Source organism: Cynara cardunculus (assembly GCF_001531365.2).
Source record: "Cynara cardunculus var. scolymus isolate 2C chromosome LG 1, CcrdV1, whole genome shotgun sequence".
Lineage (NCBI taxonomy): Eukaryota > Viridiplantae > Streptophyta > Magnoliopsida > Asterales > Asteraceae > Cynara > Cynara cardunculus.
Window position 1 is genome coordinate 47,934,689 of NC_037528.1, and position 20,225 is coordinate 47,954,913.

General features: G+C 35.4%; 2 protein-coding genes across 3 annotated transcripts; one reads left to right on the forward strand and one right to left on the reverse strand.

The window, feature by feature from the left end:
- Positions 1-1,567: 1,567 nt before the first annotated feature.
- LOC112523878 (GDSL esterase/lipase EXL3-like) lies at positions 1,568-4,001 on the forward strand. Its single transcript, XM_025133551.1, has 5 exons — positions 1,568-1,830; positions 2,207-2,337; positions 2,470-2,703; positions 2,885-3,140; positions 3,715-4,001. Exons 1-5 carry the CDS (start codon positions 1,569-1,571, stop codon positions 3,903-3,905), a joined length of 1,074 nt encoding a protein of 357 aa, XP_024989319.1. The 5' UTR covers position 1,568; the 3' UTR covers positions 3,906-4,001.
- Positions 4,002-8,920: 4,919 nt separating this feature from the next.
- LOC112520039 (CO(2)-response secreted protease) lies at positions 8,921-13,581 on the reverse strand. 2 transcript variants are annotated; one of them, XM_025128346.1, is made up of 9 exons: positions 13,370-13,581; positions 12,227-12,492; positions 11,436-11,547; positions 10,707-11,211; positions 10,515-10,621; positions 10,189-10,431; positions 9,998-10,112; positions 9,667-9,877; positions 8,921-9,586 (listed from the first exon to the last, which is right to left on the reverse strand). In XM_025128346.1, the coding sequence occupies exons 1-9, from the start codon at positions 13,531-13,533 to the stop codon at positions 9,033-9,035; spliced, it is 2,277 nt and encodes a 758-aa protein (XP_024984114.1). In that variant the 5' UTR covers positions 13,534-13,581; the 3' UTR covers positions 8,921-9,032. The 2 variants fall into 2 exon arrangements, with proteins under 2 accessions (XP_024984114.1, XP_024984121.1); XM_025128353.1 differs by having other exon boundaries at positions 9,667-9,881; positions 9,993-10,112.
- Between the last annotated feature and the right edge of the window lie 6,644 nt (positions 13,582-20,225).

Below are 20,225 nucleotides of genomic sequence, written 5' to 3' on the forward strand. Positions count from 1 at the left end.
ATTATAGTATTGACTCCTACCGATAAGCGCTTACCGGGTAAGTATTTGGGTAAACGGTCCCTAAGTATTTCTATATTTTTAATCATTGTACCTTGTGCATATATAGTTGTACTTTTCATAATTGGATGTTTGTTGTTACTCATGTTTTCTTTGAACATTGGTACACTTCCAAGTCTTGCTTTTCACTTTATAAAAAGGTCATGAGGCATCATAATTTAAAGTCATCAAGTCATGGAGCTTTTTAACGACAAGGATGATATCTGACTGGTTTGAGCTTGAGCTCCAAAGGTTAAAAATGTCTGGAGGTTACAGGTTCAGATCCAAGAAGGAATAAAAATCCTTTTGTGGCCACAGAGGTTCAAATGCGGTGACTATGAGCTACCCAGAAAATGATGGTCGTCCTGGGATTAGTCGGCTCGTATAGCGGATTGGATATTCAGGTTAATAAAAAAAAGTTTTGGAGCTTTAAAACGGTAATTTTACTGAGGGCATATAATGCATTGAAATATAACAAACCTTGTTTTTTATCTATATTATGTATAACGGTGAATTAAAAAATTGTCGATTAATCTTGCAATTTTTCTAAATTTTATATTGCGGGATAATCATTTGTTAAAGTTCGTTATATTAAGTGATGAGGGGTGGATTCAAATGAAAAAGACTAAATATAGTGAGAGTAAAGAATGAAAAATACATATGTGAATTATTGAAAATTCTAAAGGAAAAATAATTATATTTGAAATTGCATATGTGAACCGACGTTACAATGTGTTTGTTTCATATGTATTTGGTTCATAATATGAAAGTTTTTAGTTCTACTTTTTGTTTCATAAACACATAAAAGAGGTCCACGTTGAGAAACATATATATGAAATAAACACATTGTAAAACAAATATATATATATATATATATAGTAATAAATATACTAAATTCAAGCCCTAGATGGAAAAGAACATCTAAAATAGCACATAATGCACTGATTCTCAAAGTTGTCACAATTTTATGTGTTCTCAAATGAAGTCCATACATAAACCGAGGATTAGAAAAAAGTCACGAACCCGTGAGAATCGATATAAAATTATTATTTTACTGGTTTTTTTCCATCAAATGTTATGATTTAAAATATTAATTCATACATGTTTGTGTTTAGATTGTGAAGAAATACATGTGAAACTCTTATTTGGTTCATACAGTGAAACAAAAAATCTATGAAAAAAAGTTTCATATTGTGAAAATACCACGTTATGAAATAAATATATGTGAAAAAATACTTTAAAACTCGGTTTTTAATGAAAAAAGTCATGTAAACAATAACTTCAGATAGGTTCTCAGGGCAACAAGTATATACTTCAATGAATTTTGAATTTTGTACCGTAAACAAGTCAAATCTCTCTGGCTGAACACAAAGACATTAACACAAAGACATTAAGGCAAAGACATTATCACCTGCATAGTTAATGTCGAATTAATTTAGCGTGGAAGGAACAAGCCCACATTCATCTCTTTATAATCGAGACATTGTTTCCCTTTCTAGTGCATAACATATCTTTCGGTAAACTGGTTCACGATGCGTCTTTCAGTTGTTAAGGCCATTGTTTTTTCTATATATGCTTTGATTAAGTTATGCAGCAGCGAAGAAACCGTAAATCTGCCAAAAGATGTTTCTGTATCAGCAGTCATAGCATTCGGAGACTCCTTTGTCGATACAGGGAATAATAATCATATCACGACTTTGGTCAAGGCTGATTTTCCTCCTTACGGAAAGGATTTTATGGGCGGAAAACCAACCGGGAGGTTCTCCAACGGGAGATTAATAGCTGACATTTTGGGTACAATTTTTTTATACCTTTGTGCCAACTATTCAAATAGAAAATACATGCCATGTCACACTAACAAGCAAACATTTGGTAAACACTGATGCAACGTTTTACAGTATCATCTTCGATCTTAAATAGTTGTTTCATGCTAAATTTGAGCACTTCCTGTGTGTCTAACTCACCAAGAACTTAGTATGGAAGAAGATCAAAATAAAAAGAAATCGCAGAACTTATAAGCATTTCGTGCCACAATCTTCGAAAAAGAAGCAAGACGTATGTAAAGGATTAAGAGGATTGAGTTCTATAGCACATGCATATAGTAGTTTCTAAATTCTAATCATTTATTTTAGACTGACAAAGCAGCAATTGTTTGATGTCAAATTCTAAGCTGAGGCACTAGGAGTGAAGGGGAATCTTCCAGCATATCTAGACCCTTCTCTACAAACCAAAGATCTTCTATCAGGTGTTAGTTTTGCTTCTGCTGGCACTGGATATGATCCATTAACACCCAAAATATCGGTAGGTGTCAATATCCTGCTTTTAGTTGAACTCTTTCCTTCCTGCCATTTCATTATTAGATGAAATTTCATGGCTGCTATGTTTATGTGACTGCATATTTTTTGCTTCTTATATTTGCGGTACAACGATTAGTCTGTTATACCACTATCTGTTCAATTGGACAACTTCAAACAATACATTGGGGAGCTCAAGAGAAACATTGGAGAAGAAGCTGCCCAGAATTTGACCACCAACAGTGTGTTTTTGTTAGTTGCAAGCACCAACGATTTGGTTTTAAACTACTTTGGGGTTCCGGTCAGAAGGCTACAATATGATATCCCTGCTTATGCAAACATGCTGGTAAAATTAGCCTTGGACTTTGTACAGGTATTGAATCGATCTCTCTTAGTTCTCTATGATCAGTAATCGTATCATATTTACACATTCAGGTTAGATTTTCTTTCCAAGATAGAAAAGACTCCAAACACAATTAATTTTATACAGACATAAACTGCAAAGAGTCATCTTGAATGAGATTACTTACAAATGATCTCAATATTTGTTGAAGGAATTATACAAACTGGGAGCAAGAAAGATCGCTGTCTTTAGCGCTCCCCCAGTCGGCTGTCTTCCTGCAGTGAGAACCTTAGGTGGAGGTCTACTTAGAGGGTGCAAAGATAAGGAAAATGAGGCAGCACAACTGTTCAATAGCATGCTAGAAAAACAGCTCCAAGTTCTTGCAAGCACTCTTCCTGAGTCCAGGGTTGGCTTTGTAGATTTCTACAATCCTCTGATAAGCATCATTGAAAACCCTAGCCGATATGGTATTCACTATATTCATTATATATTTTTTATGAACAAAAGTTTGTAAATATTATTGATGATGCTTCAGAGTTTATAGCTATGAAGTTCCCTCAAAATCATATTATCTTAGTGTTTAGTTAGGTTTTATAAAGAGTTTATAATGACCTCTTTAACAAGATCCTTTGGATAATCTCAATCATGGGTTCTGTGGTTCTCATTTTTTCAAAGTTCTCTCTGAATCTTTTCCATGTATACATACACACACACATATATATAGGGTCAAGTTTAGGGAAAACCGCAAAAAAGTAAAAAACTGAGGAACATCCCTAGTAACCGTTTTATCTCCAGAGTATGCACTTGTGCATACAAGTAACTTGTAACATGCACATGTACACGTGCATGAAAACCAAAAAACAACTTCAGTTACTTGTATACACATGTACATGTCCAGAGTGTTTCTTAGTTTTTATTTTCTTTGGGCGGCTTTCTCCTGAACCTCCCTATATATATATATTCTGGAAATATCGGTATACTAATTTTGCACATTCACATTTCAATAAGCTTTTTCTTTTCCTTCTTTCTTGTTTTCCACAGGCTTGGAAGTTACAGATAGAGGTTGTTGTGGAACCGGAGCCATAGAGGTGAGTTTCCTATGTAACAAACTCACCCCAACGTGCTATAACGACTCTAAATTCTTGTTCTGGGATAGTATCCACCTATCAGAGGAAGGAAGTAAAATCTTCGTAAATCTTATTCTACCAGATGTGGTGAATAGTTTGTTCTAGAGATATATCCAGATATTTCGTTTCGCTGATGTGAGGAAATGTTAATGTGGATATAATGCACCTTGTTTTATGAATAAAGAAAGGCAATTTCGTTTACTTTGGAATCTAATCACCTTAACCCTTCTATTGGTCAACCAATGTATTTTAGATCCGAATGTTTCTTTACGTTTGGATTTGCATCTTGGTTTCACGATCTGCTACGTGAAATCTAGTTGCTATTCCAAAGATTTCTTTGTTCGGCACCAATATGTTTCACGTATACCAAGAGGAAGAAGAATTGGGAAACATATGGTCTTTGTACTTGGCAGGTCGGTTTAGAGTTCGCTAGATGGAGGTGAGTATTGAGTAGCTATAAATAGATAGTGCAAGCTGGGGAGAAGATAGTGTGCATTTATTTTACTTATTTCGTTTTTACTTTCGGCATACAACGATTAGTCTGTTACACCACTATCAGTGCAATTAGACAACTTCAAACAATACATTGTGGAGCTCAAGCGGAACATCGGTGAAGAAGCTGCCCAGAATTTAGTCACCAACAGTGTGTTTTTCGTAGCAGCGGTCACCAACGATCTGGTTGTAAACTACTTTACCGTTCCCACCAGAAGAATACAATAGGATGTCTCAGCTTATGATAACATGCTCGTAAAATTAGCCTTGTATGCTCACATGATTACGTCTAACCATCTCTCACTCGAGCCATATGCATGTCGATCGCGGCCAATTGTAGATCCTTATATGATGTGAATAACTGTATGATCTATAGATATACGTTGTTATGACTGAGGGTATCTCCAAACAATCTTGTCGAATTAATTAATCACGCGAATATACAACCAAAACGACTTTCACGTTCTATATTGTAACCAAGTCCTGTCATAAGGTATACCAACATAACTAAAACTGATGTGCAGGGACGGACCCAGAATTTTTTTCAAACGATGGCATCATTTGACTATAAGAAAAAAAAAAAAAAGGAAACTAATTTCAAACGGTGACACCATTGGACTAAAAAAATGACATTAACAGGATTCGAATTTGAGTTTGTGGTGGAATAAAAGCTTTGTAAATCAACTCTACTAAATAAAACTTGTTCTCATTATAGTTTCAGAATACATACGGTGACACACAATAAATTAATACGGTTGCATCTTTCACGAACCTAAATTTTTTTACCCTTCGACGGAGGAATAATACGGTGGCACGTGCTACTGTGTGCACCGCTATAGGTCCGTCCATGCTAATGTGTAACATGAAATTTTCATGCAATATGATCTTAGACCATCTCCAACCCAACACTAAAACACAAAAAGGTAGCATTCTAATGACCGTCCTATTTGCAAATTGTTTGAGCATTAAATTGAAGAAGACATAAGAGTTAGTTGCATTAAATTGTTAAAATTGACAAAGGATCAAATTAATTTCATTCATACAAATATGTTTTTTTTATTAACCTGGATATCCAACCCGCTATGCAAGCCGACTATTCCAGGGCAATCACCTGTTTTGCAGATAGCCCGAAGTCACCGCATTTGAACCTCTGTGGCCGCGAAGGGATTTTTATTCCTCCTTGGATTTGAACATGAGACCTTCTGATACTTTTAACCTTTGGAGTCAAGCTTAAACCAATCAGGCACCACCCTTATGGTTACAAATATGCTTTTCAAATCTTCATTGCATATTTTTCATAACTAAATTGATCATTGCATGACTAGAGAAACCCTAATCTTGAAGTTTAGGCAACCATTAATTCTTTAGCAACATGTTACTTTTAATTAAAATCGGGAGATTAAACTCTTGTATTAATGATTCACGAAAGATTTTGGCTCGTAATTTTTAACATTGAGAAGACTTTATTGATATTAGTTAGTGCATTTAGACCTGCGGACAAGACTAGACCTGATAAATTAACACCGCTACATGACATCATGATCAACTTGGATTAGGTCGGACCACCATTAATGTCATTTTTTTAAACAACAAGAATGCAAATCACCAAAACGAGCTAGGAGTAAAAGAAAGACATCAAACAAACAGCTAAAGGATTACAACGTCAACTCTCGCAAATAATCGCCTCCCCTTTGTAATTCTACTTATAACCCACATGAAAGAATTCGAATCACCTTCGACACAATAATGTCGAAAGGTGTCTCCATGTTGCTGAAGGTCAACGAGTTGCGAGATTGTATTATATAATTCATAAATATATCAGTTATATGCAAGTTTATATGAAAGTGATTCTTTGTTTATATATCTCACAACTATTTTAAAGATTGATAAAGCTTTTAGTTATATATGCAACTAAAAAATGGGAAATTGCATGAAAAAATAACGTACTTTAACTTGATTCCGATTTAAGGTAACGTACTTTCAAAACTTTCATACGTTACTTTTCATGCAATTTTCCTATTAAAAAACCATATAAGTTTGAAAACTCCACTTTACCGATTCATCAACACACACATAATCTAAGAAGCGTAAGTAGGAATCTCCATATACTTAGATCCACATTGGGATGAGATGCACCGAGGGATGTGAACTTTTATAACATTTATCATGAATGTCTTGTCTATATTCATCATGAATACGGAAACGTGGCACACTACTCGTGGTTCCCTGTTCTCAATGAAAATGAGATTTCTAATGGGGAGAGAGAGAGGGGGGGAGTTTATTTGTAAACCAAATTTTCTGTGAACACGAGTACTAATCATCGGTCCTCCATTTTATTTGATCCATCAACTCACATTAAATAGAGTTTTTAATTAAAATTATTAATTAAGGTGATTAGGAAAAAAGAAAATTAGATGAAAATTTCTTATTTTCGATATGACATTCATCTCGATAAAGTTTTAATTTTTGTTCTAACCGTTTTTTACGTGAAATGGTATATATGTGTTATATTTATTATAAATATTTATGTACGTTTAAATGTGTACAACAGCTCGACACAGTAAGTCTGTAATGTGACGTCATCATTTTATGTCTAATAACTTCTGATTATTTGGGATTAAATACTAACAAATTAATCTAATGTCGAACAATAATTATCAAACGAGATGCAACATCCAGCAATCAAATGCAAATGCAGAAGAAATTAAGATGTAACTAAAAACCAAGACTATCATTGACGAACATATTAACGACTATTATTTTCGTTGGCTATTAAAGTATTACTGATGGTACGATCCGTCGCTAAACCACGATAATACTATATCTACAAGACACAAACGAATTACCGATGGCATTCCAATTTCCAAGGAGTCTTATTTCATATGGATTACTAACGATCTTTCCATCACAAAATTTGATGTCCAACTACTTACTGGATGTCTCGACAAGGATTACTGGCAACGTATCGACGGTTTTCCGAAAACCAACTTCCTATAATATTTTATTAAACTTTAAACTTCACAGCAAAACGCTGTGAAGGTAAAAAGAAGCCGAAACCTTCACATATATAAAATTCTAAGCCGAGGGGTACTAGGAGTGAAGGAGTATCTTCCCTACAAGCCAAAGATCTTCTATCCAGGTGTTAGTTTTGCTTCTGGTGGCACTGGGTATGATCCATTAACACCCAAACTATCGGTATGTGTCCATATCTTACTTTTAGTTGAACTCTTTCCTTCCTGCCATTCCTTTATTTTCTTATTAGATAGCCGACTTTAGCGCACCCCCAATTGGCTGTAATCCGGTGGTGAGAATGTTAAGCGGAGGTGCATTTAGAAGGTGCCAAGACAAGGAAAATAACGCAACACAATTGTTCAACAACATGGTATCAAGGTATACTTTGAGCCGGTGAGTCGAGAGTATAAACACATATTAAAAAATAATGAGAAACTACATACGGAAATGTAATGGGTGCAATACAACGATTCATACCCGGTACTATTATTACCAGTACTACACTAGAATAAGTCAATAAAGAGTTTTCATAAGCAATCCTAAACACCCTCTAATATCTACATTGTATTGTTTTCTTAACTTTTAAAAGAACATTAGTAAAAAGACTAGTATGCACTAGTATGCCCCTAACTTAATGGAGTTCATGTTAACAGAGTTAGCTTAATGGACTCAACTCGTTACAAAAGTGAAAACACAGGGACCATAGTTGTAAGTATTTCGTTTGAAGGATACAATCCAAAATTTTATATAACCATAGGGACTAAATTTTTAATTTACTATATAACTTATAAACGTTAAATCCCACTTTCAAACATTTTATGTTTTCGTTCTTTGCAATTTTGTTTGTATAAATTTCCAAAAATCTGTTGCCGCTTCTCCTCCATATGAAAACTCATCCTTTGGTTGATTACCGGAAACCTCGACCAATCCCATGCGGAACCCGCCCCTTAAGAACAGTACAACAAAATTGGGTTTATAGGACATCCTCAATCTCTAAGCGTCCTAATATACCGCTTTATAGGACTTAATTTATATGACTAAAATATAAAGCGTCATATCTAAAGATGTTGTAATAAGTTTATATGACGTTTTTTGGTGTCTTAACAAGTTTTTTAGGACATTTTTAATACAAAGTGTCGCATTAGCAACTTTATAGGACACTTTTGAGAAAATGCCCTATAAACTCATTTTTTTAATAGGACATTTGTTTTTATAGGACAGTTTTTCAAATAGTGTCCTATAAAGTTGATAATGGGATGCTTTATATTAAAAGTGTCCTAAAAAACTTATTACGACATCAAAAAAAGGTCATATAAACTTAATACAACACCTTTAGATAGGACACTTCATTTTTTTGGTCCTATAAAGAGGTCTATTAGGACAATTAGAATTTAGGAGTGTCCTATAAACCCGACTTTGTTGTAGTGGAACCACATGTGAGGAGGCATTGCAGAGCTGACTCAGCGGCTGAGGCTAGTAGTGGGGTTCAAGCCCGTCTCTTGCAGGTTTCGAACATCGAAACCTGTTGTGTATTTGAGCAAAGTCGCTTCGTCCATGACGTTGTTTCTACATTGACTAAACTGTGAAAATTCTTATACGAGAATTGTGAACATGGATTAACCGACACAAGGAAATCACGTTTATTGTAGGGAAAGTCCTTGTACATTCATCGGTCATTTTGTTATCTAAACTGCTACATCAAGACTATTACTTCTGCAGAAATGTGTTCTACGAACTGCTCACGACAAATGGACTGCGCACTTTGTACTTACCATTCGACCATGTAATCGACCCAAAGTTATCTTCAGGCAAGTTACCGTTGGACGTGAAGGTCACTTGGTACGTTAGTTGTTTGTTGCTTTCCGTGAATCGCAATGTGTTTGGTGTAACTTTAACCTCCAACCCAGTTGGTGTTTCCACTGATACAGTGTAAGTTGTTTCACCACCATCAACATTTGTTACTGTTCTGCTTACTTGCCTGCTCTCTTTCTCAGTAAGTTTGGAAACTGCTATTGATGGGTAGTTCATATCGGACACTGAGTTATCAACCGATTTGTTGGGGCAGGAAAAATCGGGAGGAACTGTAGAAGAGATGAGTTTGATCGTAGTTATGTCGTAGCCTACGCCACACAAAAATAGTAGATAGTGAATTGTTCCAGTCTCGTAAATAAGTCCTGGTTGTAATGGGCTCGATGACACTTCCCCTGCACCGAAATCATATGGCGTCGCGTCTGTGCCAGAATTTGTTGTTATTGGCTTCTTCATATTGTTTGTTTGGCTTGCTGTAGTTCAAGATTGCAGGTTACTATAAGTTAGTCCGTACTTCAGTCTATGGAATGCATTTTCATGTAGAATTTCTAACCTGTTGTCATCATTGCTGATTTAATAGCTGAAGGGCTCCAGTTAGGATTCTGAGATTTGATCATCGCGGCTAAGCCGGAAACATGTGGGCAGGCCATAGAAGTTCCCGAAATTATGTAGAAACGCGGAGAACTCTTTCCCCCGAGTGTCACTACCGAGTCGTTTTCTGGCCATGAAGCAAGAATGGCCACACCTGGTGCTGCAACATCAGGCTGCACAAGGTAGTCCGGTCATGAAACAAGTATAATCAGTATATAAACCAAACCAACCCAATACGCCCTCGGAAAATCTTAACTTCTCCATGTCTAGCCTCTACGTAAAAGTGAGCTTGCCTTGATTATGTCTTTTGCAGCAAATGAAGGGCCTCTAGCCGAGAAGTAGGGGACTACAGGAGCTGGCTTGTATTCTGTCACCGATACCGTTGGTAGAATAGTTGCCGTCGGATTCCTTCGCGTATTCCCTCAAGTTGGTTAGTGATAGATTGATAATAAGCTAATAACAGTTGCAATGGGTTAATCTTCACCTTGTGGTGTTGAGATAAGATACAATCTTACTCCCATCATTCAGATCAACTGAAGCCATTGGAAATGATCCATAAGAGGAAGCCACTGCTCTTGCTTCATCACTAATCAAAATCATCCCAGTTGCACCAAGTAGTTTAACAAATGCTAGCTTCTCTTTCGCTGTATATACTCCGTCTTCATTCTCGCAAAGAAGAATGCATCCTTTAACTTTGTTCGCATCTAATGATCGTGGTACGCAGTTTCTGAAGAACTCCGGCATTATTAAACACGCGAATTGAAAACATATAAATGTGAAAACACCATCGAAAACTTTGTTTATAATTACCTCGCATCACTTTCATCATAGCTGCTATTGTTTCGTTTGGCTAAGTTCCCGTAAAGCAATGGGTATACCGGAGATCTTTGGATATTACCGAAGTTTATGCCTCCACCCTTGAATTCGAGAGAAACCAATATCGGTTAGAAAGATTCAAAAGAATTTCACATATGTTCATAGAAAGATTACTGAATGGATTACCTTTATCACTGTTTTGTCACCCAAGGTGATATCAGCCTGAAAATCCCTATCAATGGAACTAGCTGCAACTGTTAGGATCCATGGAGCAATATTGACTGCTGTTTCCCTACCAGGGCCATCATTTCCTGCAGAGCACACCACCGTGATCCCCTTTTCGACTGCATGAAAGGCGCCAATGGCGATAGGATCATTCTGAAAGTTTGGTCCGTATCCAGCTGATGCACCTAGAGATAGTGATAATACATCCACACCGTCTTTTATAGCGTCATCGAATGCTCCCATTATAGCTGATCCAAGGCAGCCCTTAACTCCACATACCTTATACATTGCAATCCTTGCACCAGGAAAACCCCCCTTGGCTGATCCTGTGGCAAGGCCATAATAAGATGCATTAGATACAGCGTTGCCAGCAGCTGTTGAAGCAACATGAGTCCCATGGCCGTTCTTGTCTCTTGATGTGTTGAAATCACTTCCACCTTTGTAATACCTTGCTCCAATTATTTTCCTGATAGCATTCATAATCAAGATTTCGTTATCAAGATACAAAAGAAAACAATCGATCTACTTTTTGGTGGGGAATCCGTTTTGTGGGACATATTGGGTTCGTCTTGTTTGGTTTGGTTGATATCAAGATACAAAACGGAATCGGTTTTCCTTGTATCGGTATTCATCCATGGAGAAGGTGATGAGATTAGCACAGAAGATGCAAGAATATGAAGGTTCTTATACCTGTTACAGTTTTTAGTTGTGAAATCATCACTTTGCATACAAGTTCCTTTCCACTTTGAGGGAATAGGACCAAAACCATCGTCATTGAAACTCTCAGACTCTGGCCAGATACCTGTGTTTACAATGTTCACAACATAAGTTAACAAATCTAGAAGAAATTCAGACTAATTTTGTTTCTTTTTTTTCCTTTTCGCTCACACTTTTCCATAAGGTGGGGCACTACAACAAAATTGGGTTTATAGGACACCTCCAATCTTTAAACGTCCTAATAAACCATTTTATAGGACTTAATTTATAGGACCAAAGTATAAAGCGTCATATCTAAAGGTGTTGTAATAAGTTTATATGACGCTTTTTGGACGTCTTAACATGTTTTTTAGCACATTTTTAATACAAGACGTCGCATTAGCAACTTTATAGAACATTTTTTCAAAGTGTCCTATAAAGTTGCTAATAGGACGTTTTATATTAAAAATGTCCTAAAAAACTTATTACGACGTCATATAAACTTATTACAACGCCTTTAGATAAGACGATTTATTTTTTTGGTCCTATAAACTAAGTTTTATAAAGAGGTCTATTAAGACGCTTAGAAATTGGAAGTGTCCTATAAACCCGATTTTGTTGTAGTGGGGGGTCTTTACGGAATTAACCGCTCTACCTTTTACGTTAGAGGACAGTTCACCCCCCCCCCCCCCTTTTTCAACCCTATTTTCGAGTGGGTTTATTTGGTTCATTTGGTTTGATTTGGTTATTCGGAATGATAACTTCATAAGTTATTTGACAACTACCTGTGTCCAAAACGCCTATGATGATATCTGAAGGTGTATTTGGAACTGAATTTGTGTATGTAGAGCTTGATCTAAAGTCGACCTCGACTCCAGTTTGGTATTTCAGGAAATCCCATGAACGAGTTGTGTGAAGCTTGAAGAGTGGATCCGGAAAGACCGACACAACCCCTGGTTTTCGTGCAATATCTTGTGCCTCGGTCTTCGTTAAACGAGCAGCGAATCCCAAGAAGGCGTTTCGGTAGTTATGCACCACTGCATTCCTTTTCCTAGCTCAAGTTAGGTATGTTTTCGTTACTTCCTCCCACACACAAACACAAAAGCAAGAATAGTTGATAAACATGTGCATGCAGTTTGCTTAGGGGTTGTTTGGCAGTTGCTGAATGGTTTGCTGAATGGTAATTGTTTACAATGAAATTAGGGCGCTGAATGGTTAAAGGAAGCTCAGGATACAAAATCATTTAGAGAATTTTAGAACCATTAAGTGGCAGACTTTTTTTGTCAAACAAGATTTACCTCTTAATGATTCAAAGGTTGCTCTTAATGGAACTATTAAAAGGTAAACAAACAACCCCTTAGACTCCTTATGATCAGTTACTAGCAGTAGCAAGCAGCCGGGAAAATTTATATATTTTGAACGTTAAACCTTTTATAACATACGAGAAGACTCCGAGTTAATAAAGATGGGACCCACAAACTAAAAGGTAAAAACGGATTAAAACGTGTATACGCGTGTACGTGTGCGTGTGCGTGTGCGTGTGCGTGTGCGCTCACTGTCTTAAGAGCATCACCAACAGAATCTTCAAGATGGAGAAAATTATCGAGATTTTTCGAGCCGTTTTCTTGCTCCAACATAATCTCCATATTTGAGAAAATGGAGTTTACAGGACACTTTCTCAAAAATGTCCTATAAAGTTGCTAATGCGACACTTTGTATTAAAAACGTCCTCAAAAACTTGTTAAGACGCCCAAAAACGTAATATAAACTTATTACAATACCTTTAGATACGACGCTTTATATTTTCAGTCCTATAAAACGGTCTATTGGGACGCTAATTAGAGATTGGGACCGTCTTATAAACCCAATCTTGTTGTAGCATTCCCTATTAAAGAAAATCATAAAGAAGCCATTAGAGATGCTCTTACCTTCGTATCAACGAACTAACAAGCAGATTATGGCTGTCCCTTGAAGCAGCAGCAGCACCCATATACACAATATAAACACCATTACTTTCTGCTTCACCTGCATGACTTTCTCTTAACAAAGATGCTAAAAAGATTAAGCTACAAACAACATTAAGACCTTTCATGGTTTTGCCTTAGACTAATGCTTATTACACACAGACACATACATATATATACATACAGAATCACATGTGAATATAGAGAGAGAAAGTGATGATGAGAGAGAAGGAACAGCACTAAGATTATAGAGAATTTGAAGTGGGTATATGATGATCATAGGTAAGATTGTAAAGATTGTGTTTTGGTGGGTGTATGCGCATGCGCATTGCTTAATGAGGTTACCATCCCCATTGGGATTGTATATTGCTTTAGACCAAATTCTCTGAGAACCACTATATACCATCAATTATATCCTGTTTTGCTTTCTTCAATAAAGAGAATTTTACCCTATTGATACATTACAACAAAATCGGATTTATAAGACACTCTCAAATTCTAAATGTCCTAATAAACCTCTTTATAGGACTTAGTTTATAGGACCAAAAAAATAAAGTGTTATCTAAAGGTGTTGTAATTAGTTTATATGACGTTTTTTTTTTATGTCGTAATAAGTTTTTTTATTATATTTTTAATATAAAGTGTCTCATTATCAACTTTATAAGACACTATTTGAAAATTTGTTCTATAAAAAAAATGAGTTTATAGGACATTTTCTCAAAAGTATCCTATAAAGTTGTTAATGCGACACTTTGTATTAAAAATGTCATAAAAAACTTATTACGACGTCAAAAAACGTCATATAAACTTATAACAACACCTTTAGATAGGACACTTTATTTTTTTGGTCCTATAAACTAAGTCTTATAAAGTGGTCTATTAGGACACTTAGAATTTGAGAGTGTCTTATAAACCCGATATTGTTGTAGTGGTATATTGCTTTAGACCAAATATTAAGGGTTAAATGCATGAAATAGCAACCTACTTTCATAAATTTTTTTATTATAACATTTTACTATTGTTTTTCTTTATTACTTACTAAGGCATCGCAGTTTAACCTATTACCTTTTAAAACCGGTTAATCCCTTGATTTTTTTTGCTTGTGTGACTTTAATTAGGTGATGTGGATGACACATCATTTTGATGACTTAATTAAAATAAAAATAAAAACCTATTTCAAATTATTATTAATGATTTTCATTTTTCATTGCTATGATTATTATCAGTGTTTGGTAAAATTAATTCTGATATTTTTTTGAAATTACAAATAATTAGACAGAGAGAGGTAGGCAAAAGAATTATCATAAGAAAACTGGTTTTCTTAGTGGATTATGATTATTGAATCTTATCTTTCATTTTAGTGGATTATGGTTCTTGCAGTTGGGATAATTGATTTTAAAATCACATTTTACATCTTAATTTAAAGGGCTATTTGATAAGTGCTTAATGGGTTGTATGGTTTAGTAGGTGAGCTAAACAGGGTTTTTTCAGTTGTGGCTTAACGGGTTAGATGATGGCGTATTCGCTCAGTTGGTTGAAGGGTGTCGTATCCGTTAACGATGGCTTGTTATGTTGTTTGTTGTTCTTTGAGATTGATGTATGTTGTTTAATGATTTGGATTTTGGATTATTTGGACGTGGTTTGGTGGTTAGTTGAAATGGGTGATTTTCAAATATACTGTAAAATGAAGTGGTTGTAACGGTTAGTTCATACGTAGGCAACGGTATACTTCTATTAACATTAAAGGTTAGGCGAAAGACATGTGATGGTAATTTGTAACGGTCATTTCGTTTTCTTCACGTTAGGAAAAGACATTATAAGCAAGCAATGTCGGTTATTCTCTTCTCTCGATGTGGCACACATAACAGTATAACAAAAATGAATATTGTACGAGAAAAAGAGTTATATTTGCTTTCGACTACTTCAATAATCACTCTAGTCTAAGGGGCCGTTTACTTATCCGGTAAGTGTGGATCGGGTAACTTTCCTCACCTGATGCACATGGCAAGGGCTGAAAATCTTATCTTGTGAGAGTGATGATAGGGATAGAGAGTCTTACCCGGTAAGTGATGGTAAGGACTCTTACCCAGGTAAGCGTTTACAGGGTGAATTGTTGCATACGATACCGTTTTAATATACTACAATCTTATCTGGTAAAATAGATTATAGTGTTGATTTCTGCCGATAAGTGCTTACCGGGTAAGTATTTGGGTAAACGGCCCCTAAGTATTTCTATATTTCTAATCATTGTACCTTGTGCATATATAGTTGTACTTTTCATAATTGGATGTTTGTTGTTACTCATGTTTTCTTTGAACATTGGTACACTTCCAAGTCTTGCTTTTCACTTTCTAAAAAGGTCATGAGGCATCATAATTTAAAGTCATCAAGTCTTGGAGCTTTTTAACGACAAGGATGGTGTCTGATTGGTTTGAGCTTGAGCTCCAAAGGTTAACACTGTTTGGAGGTCATAGGTTCAAATCCAATGAGGAATAAAAATCCCCTTGTGGCCACAGAGGTTCAAATGTTGTGACTTCGGACTACCCGCAAAGCAGGTGGTCGGCATGGGATTAGTCGACTCGCATAACGGTTGGATATCCAAGTTAATAGAAAAAAAGAGTCTTGGGAGCTTTAAAACAGTAATTTTGCTGAGGGCATATAATGTATTGAAATGTAACAATTTTTATTTATTTATATTTTGAAATTGCATATGTGAACAGACGTTACGGGGTTCAAATATGCTTCTTCGACTTCTTCAGTGACTCGTATCTAAGAGTTCTCTTCTTACTTTCCCGTGATATTTAAGGATTATTTATTTACCTCTTAATAGTTTCATTAAGTTGTAACATCTGAATCGTTAAGAGGTGAATCTTGTTTGGCAAAAAAAAAAGTTTGTCTCTTAATAATTCTAAAACTCTCTTTAACGATTTTGTATCTTGGGTTTCTCTTAACCATTCAACTCCCCAATTTTACTCTTAACAGTTACCAAACAATTATATTTAATTTTACAATCATAAGAGTCTTTTAATCATTCTAACTATTTAATCATTCTAACTATTTAATCATTCGGTACCAAACCATTCAGCAACTGCCAAATACTTTATTAGTTTTTTTATTTAAACCTTCCAACTGATGATTTTAATAAGTTTGTTATATTAATTAATGGTTTTATTTATTGTTATATGTAATAGGAACAAAGTAAAATTTGGTGCATTTTTCAAGAGTTAAATGTTATAGTTTTTCTAAAATATTAATAGTTAAAGTCAACATTTGTCAAAAATATATTCAACTCCAACAACTACTTTATTTTAATAATATCAGTATTTATTATATTATTAAATATTTTATAAAAAATATCATCCCGGCACATTTAAAAAACTTTATAAAAAATTATGATACATTCAACCTTATTGGTGGAATAAAATTAAAATAATATATTTCTGTGTTCTTTTCTTCTCCATTTTAGCATACATTTTAACACAGTAAAACTCATAAATCTTCATTTTAGCATAATTGTTGGAGATACTTTAGGGGTTGTTTGATTTGCAAAATTCGAAAGAATTTGTTAAAATTAGAATGACAATTTCCTTTGACCAAATTTCCTGATGATGGTCAGTTCGTGAAATGAATTGATTGGGTTCTGTCAAATTCCACGATTGAGGAATTTAATCATTTCTTGACATAAGTAAATGATTTAAATTCCATTTTTTTTATGGTAAATATTATAATCTGGTTTTAAAAAGACAAAAATAACTTTTGCATCTAATTTAACTAACACCACCACCCCCAACATTGTCACCATCGCAACAACAAGGGTTTGTCGATGATGGTGTTGTTCGTCAAGAAATAGTGTTTGCGAGTTTTACCCCCTCCCCCCCTTGCCACCACCACTATTTACCTTCTCGAGTTGCCACCACCACCACTACCACCCACCAATATCCACCACCAAAAACAGAACCACCACCACCACCACAAGGAGGTCATGGTTTGGGGTTCGTTTGACTTTTGTAGTTCATTGTCTTTTGTCGTGTACGTATGTACAAGTATACATATGTATTGCTTTAAGTAATAAAATATACTTCTAGCTTTTAGCTTTTAGTTTTTTAAACGAGCAAGAAAATGAAAAAAAGATGAGAACGCCTATAAATGCCGTTTCTTGTAACAACATATGATATAAGTAACGTATTTTCATCATTATCTAGAGGCCACCAATTATCCGGAAAACGTCAAAAGGTGTCACACAAGTTTCAAATCATTACAAATTACACCAAAATGACTAAAATACATTTGATATGTAAAGTGTTCGGTTGTCAAATATAAAATAAAGTTCGATTTTAGTAGATAAAGCATGATAAATCCTATAATTAAAAAAAAACAAAGGGTGGCATTAACGCATTGTAGGCCTCGTGGGTAGGGGTCGCAGATAGTGTTATTTATTTTTTTTATTTTTTTAAGTATAAATGTCCAAAGCCTAGTTTACGTATACTTTAACTAATTTTATAAGACCCTGAATATAACAGCCATCAATTTAGTTATGGTTTGAATTTTGTATAAGGGGTTATGTAAAAATAGTCAGCTAGGTCAGCTATGATGACTGTTTGATAATGGCTTAATGATATAGAAGGTAGATTAATCAGTAAGCTTTCTAAGAAGGCGTTTTATGCAGAAAGCCAAGTTTTTTCCAAACCTCCTCATTCCAATTAAGAAACATACATCATCCATATATAAAAAAACTCTCTCAAAGAGGGAAAAAAATCATTTTATACAGACAGATTAATCCACATAGACAACTTTATCCATACATAGCTTAATAGAAAACCAACAAAAAAGCCTCTTAACATTATTATAAAATTCTATAAAATACCAACTACCTCTATAAAATTTTGAAATTCCAAATATATCAAATTCCACAAATCAAACGAGTAATTATTTTAATAAAATATAAAATATGATAAGCTACACAATTATGGTTTTGACCAAAGTTTGGGAAACACGTGTCACAAACCCACTAGAAAAATAGAGGAATGATAACTAAGAGATGGGCAAAAGTGGTTTGATAACTTGAATATATAACAAGTGAGATCTGTATGGGTGTTCCACTTTGAGCACAACAACAATTTGTGATTTGCTTTTTTTTTCTATTAAACTGAATATCCAATTCATTATGCGAACCGACTAATCCTAGGACGACTACCTGCTTTGTAGATAGCTCGGAGTCGCCGCATTTGAACCTTCGGGGCCACAAGGGAATTTTTATTCTTCCTCAAATTTGAACCTAGGACCTCCTGGTATTTTTGACCTTTGGAGTCAAGCTCAAACCAATCAGGCTGGTTTGTGCTTTGCTTTTTCAAATCATAACATCTGATCTTTGTAAGAATTCAATCAGATTTAACCAAACAAACCTAATATATCTCAAGAAGAGATAAGAATACGAGAGCAGAATGTATGCAAACCTTACCGTTACTCAAGATGCACCCTTCACAAGTCGAAGTTATTTTTTATGATTTATTTGGGGGTTGGAGTTGATATCAAACGTGTGATACTGCTATATACTTGTTCGTCCCTAAAGATTTCTTATCAAACGGTACTATGAATGAGTACTGTTTTCTGCATAAACGTTTCGCTAAGCTTAATGTAATACCATTTCCGAACATCCTATGCGACTTCCGTTTGGTGTCCTCTGTCCGTGAATCATGACTTGGTGTTCGACTAATACTTCCCACATTCAACAACTGCAATCCCATAAATCTGTATCGATTGTGTACCCAACTAACAAACATTGATACAATCGAACCTGAAACCTAATATAGTCCCTTAATAACCTAACAGAACCGGTAAATCTCACCCAAAGATAGGGTCAAGGGTAGCGAAGTTGTTTCCACAGACCAAACCAAACAAAACGGATCCCACACAGACAAATGTATGATCAAGTGGTAGGATGTATAAAGACCTTGTCTCTACCCCGACGAAATGGATTTTGGAATTTATTAACATTTCTAGAAAAGGTACTGTTAATAATCCCCCAGGTACTGAAACCATTAAAAGAACACCCAATAATTTATCGGGTACTGTACGAAGTATTTGAAATACAGGAAAGAAATACCATTAGGGTAATTTTTCCAAAGGAGTTGCAAACAGATCTGCCGGTTCACCAATCATTGATGGTTYTAGAACCGCTAAGCCTACGTTACATGCAATAGTACCAATGGGTATAGAGGTTGTTTCCATGAATCCCTATAGCCTCTTAGGTTATGACTAATTTCCCTCTTAAACCACTACGGATCCAGGGTTCGATCCTCGGCTTGCAAAACAAAAAATTAAAAAACACGAAAGGAAACTACAGGTGAGAATGTGTGCAAACAAGCAAATAATAACAGAAAATGTAGCAAGAACAAAAGTGAGAAAAATAAGTTAAGGAGGAAACACACTGCGTACTAACTACTAGTGTAAAAAAGAAAAGCTAAAAGACTGTTTACCAAAGCTAACGGGTAAAAGTCACCAGCCTCACTCACCTTACCGGGTAAGATTGTCGCCCATCAAAATGGCATAATAAGATCGTTGGTAAGCATCTCTTACCCGGTAAGCGCTAACCTGGTAAGACTCACCACCCACACTACCAAGTAAGATCCTTGGTCTTTGCCATGCCTTTTTTCCAGTAAGATTCTCGGTCCTTGCCAATACTCACCCGGTAAGGTAAGTGACTTGGTTAGCATTTGGTGACTGGCCCCTAAGGATGACCAAGCCTCCGCAATTTCAGAATCCCCTGCCAAATGTGGTGTGATAGTAAAAGGAAACACAAAGTGCAGTAATGACAGACTAC

Bases quoted from the DNA above. Each gene is read 5' to 3' on its own strand.
- LOC112523878 (XM_025133551.1), top strand. From the start codon at position 1,569: ATGCGTCTTTCAGTTGTTAAGGCCATTGTTTTTTCTATATATGCTTTG. The intron at 1,831-2,206 runs GTACAATTTTTT...TCAAATTCTAAG, and splicing joins ATTAATAGCTGACATTTTGG to CTGAGGCACTAGGAGTGAAG. The intron at 3,141-3,714 runs GTATTCACTATA...TGTTTTCCACAG, and splicing joins TGAAAACCCTAGCCGATATG to GCTTGGAAGTTACAGATAGA.
- LOC112520039 (XM_025128353.1), bottom strand. From the start codon at position 13,533: ATGAAAGGTCTTAATGTTGTTTGTAGCTTAATCTTTTTAGCATCTTTG. The intron at 10,113-10,188 runs GTGAAGATTAAC...GAATACGCGAAG, and splicing joins TCTTATCTCAACACCACAAG to GAATCCGACGGCAACTATTC. The intron at 9,587-9,666 runs GTTAGAAATTCT...CTTGAACTACAG, and splicing joins ATCAGCAATGATGACAACAG to CAAGCCAAACAAACAATATG.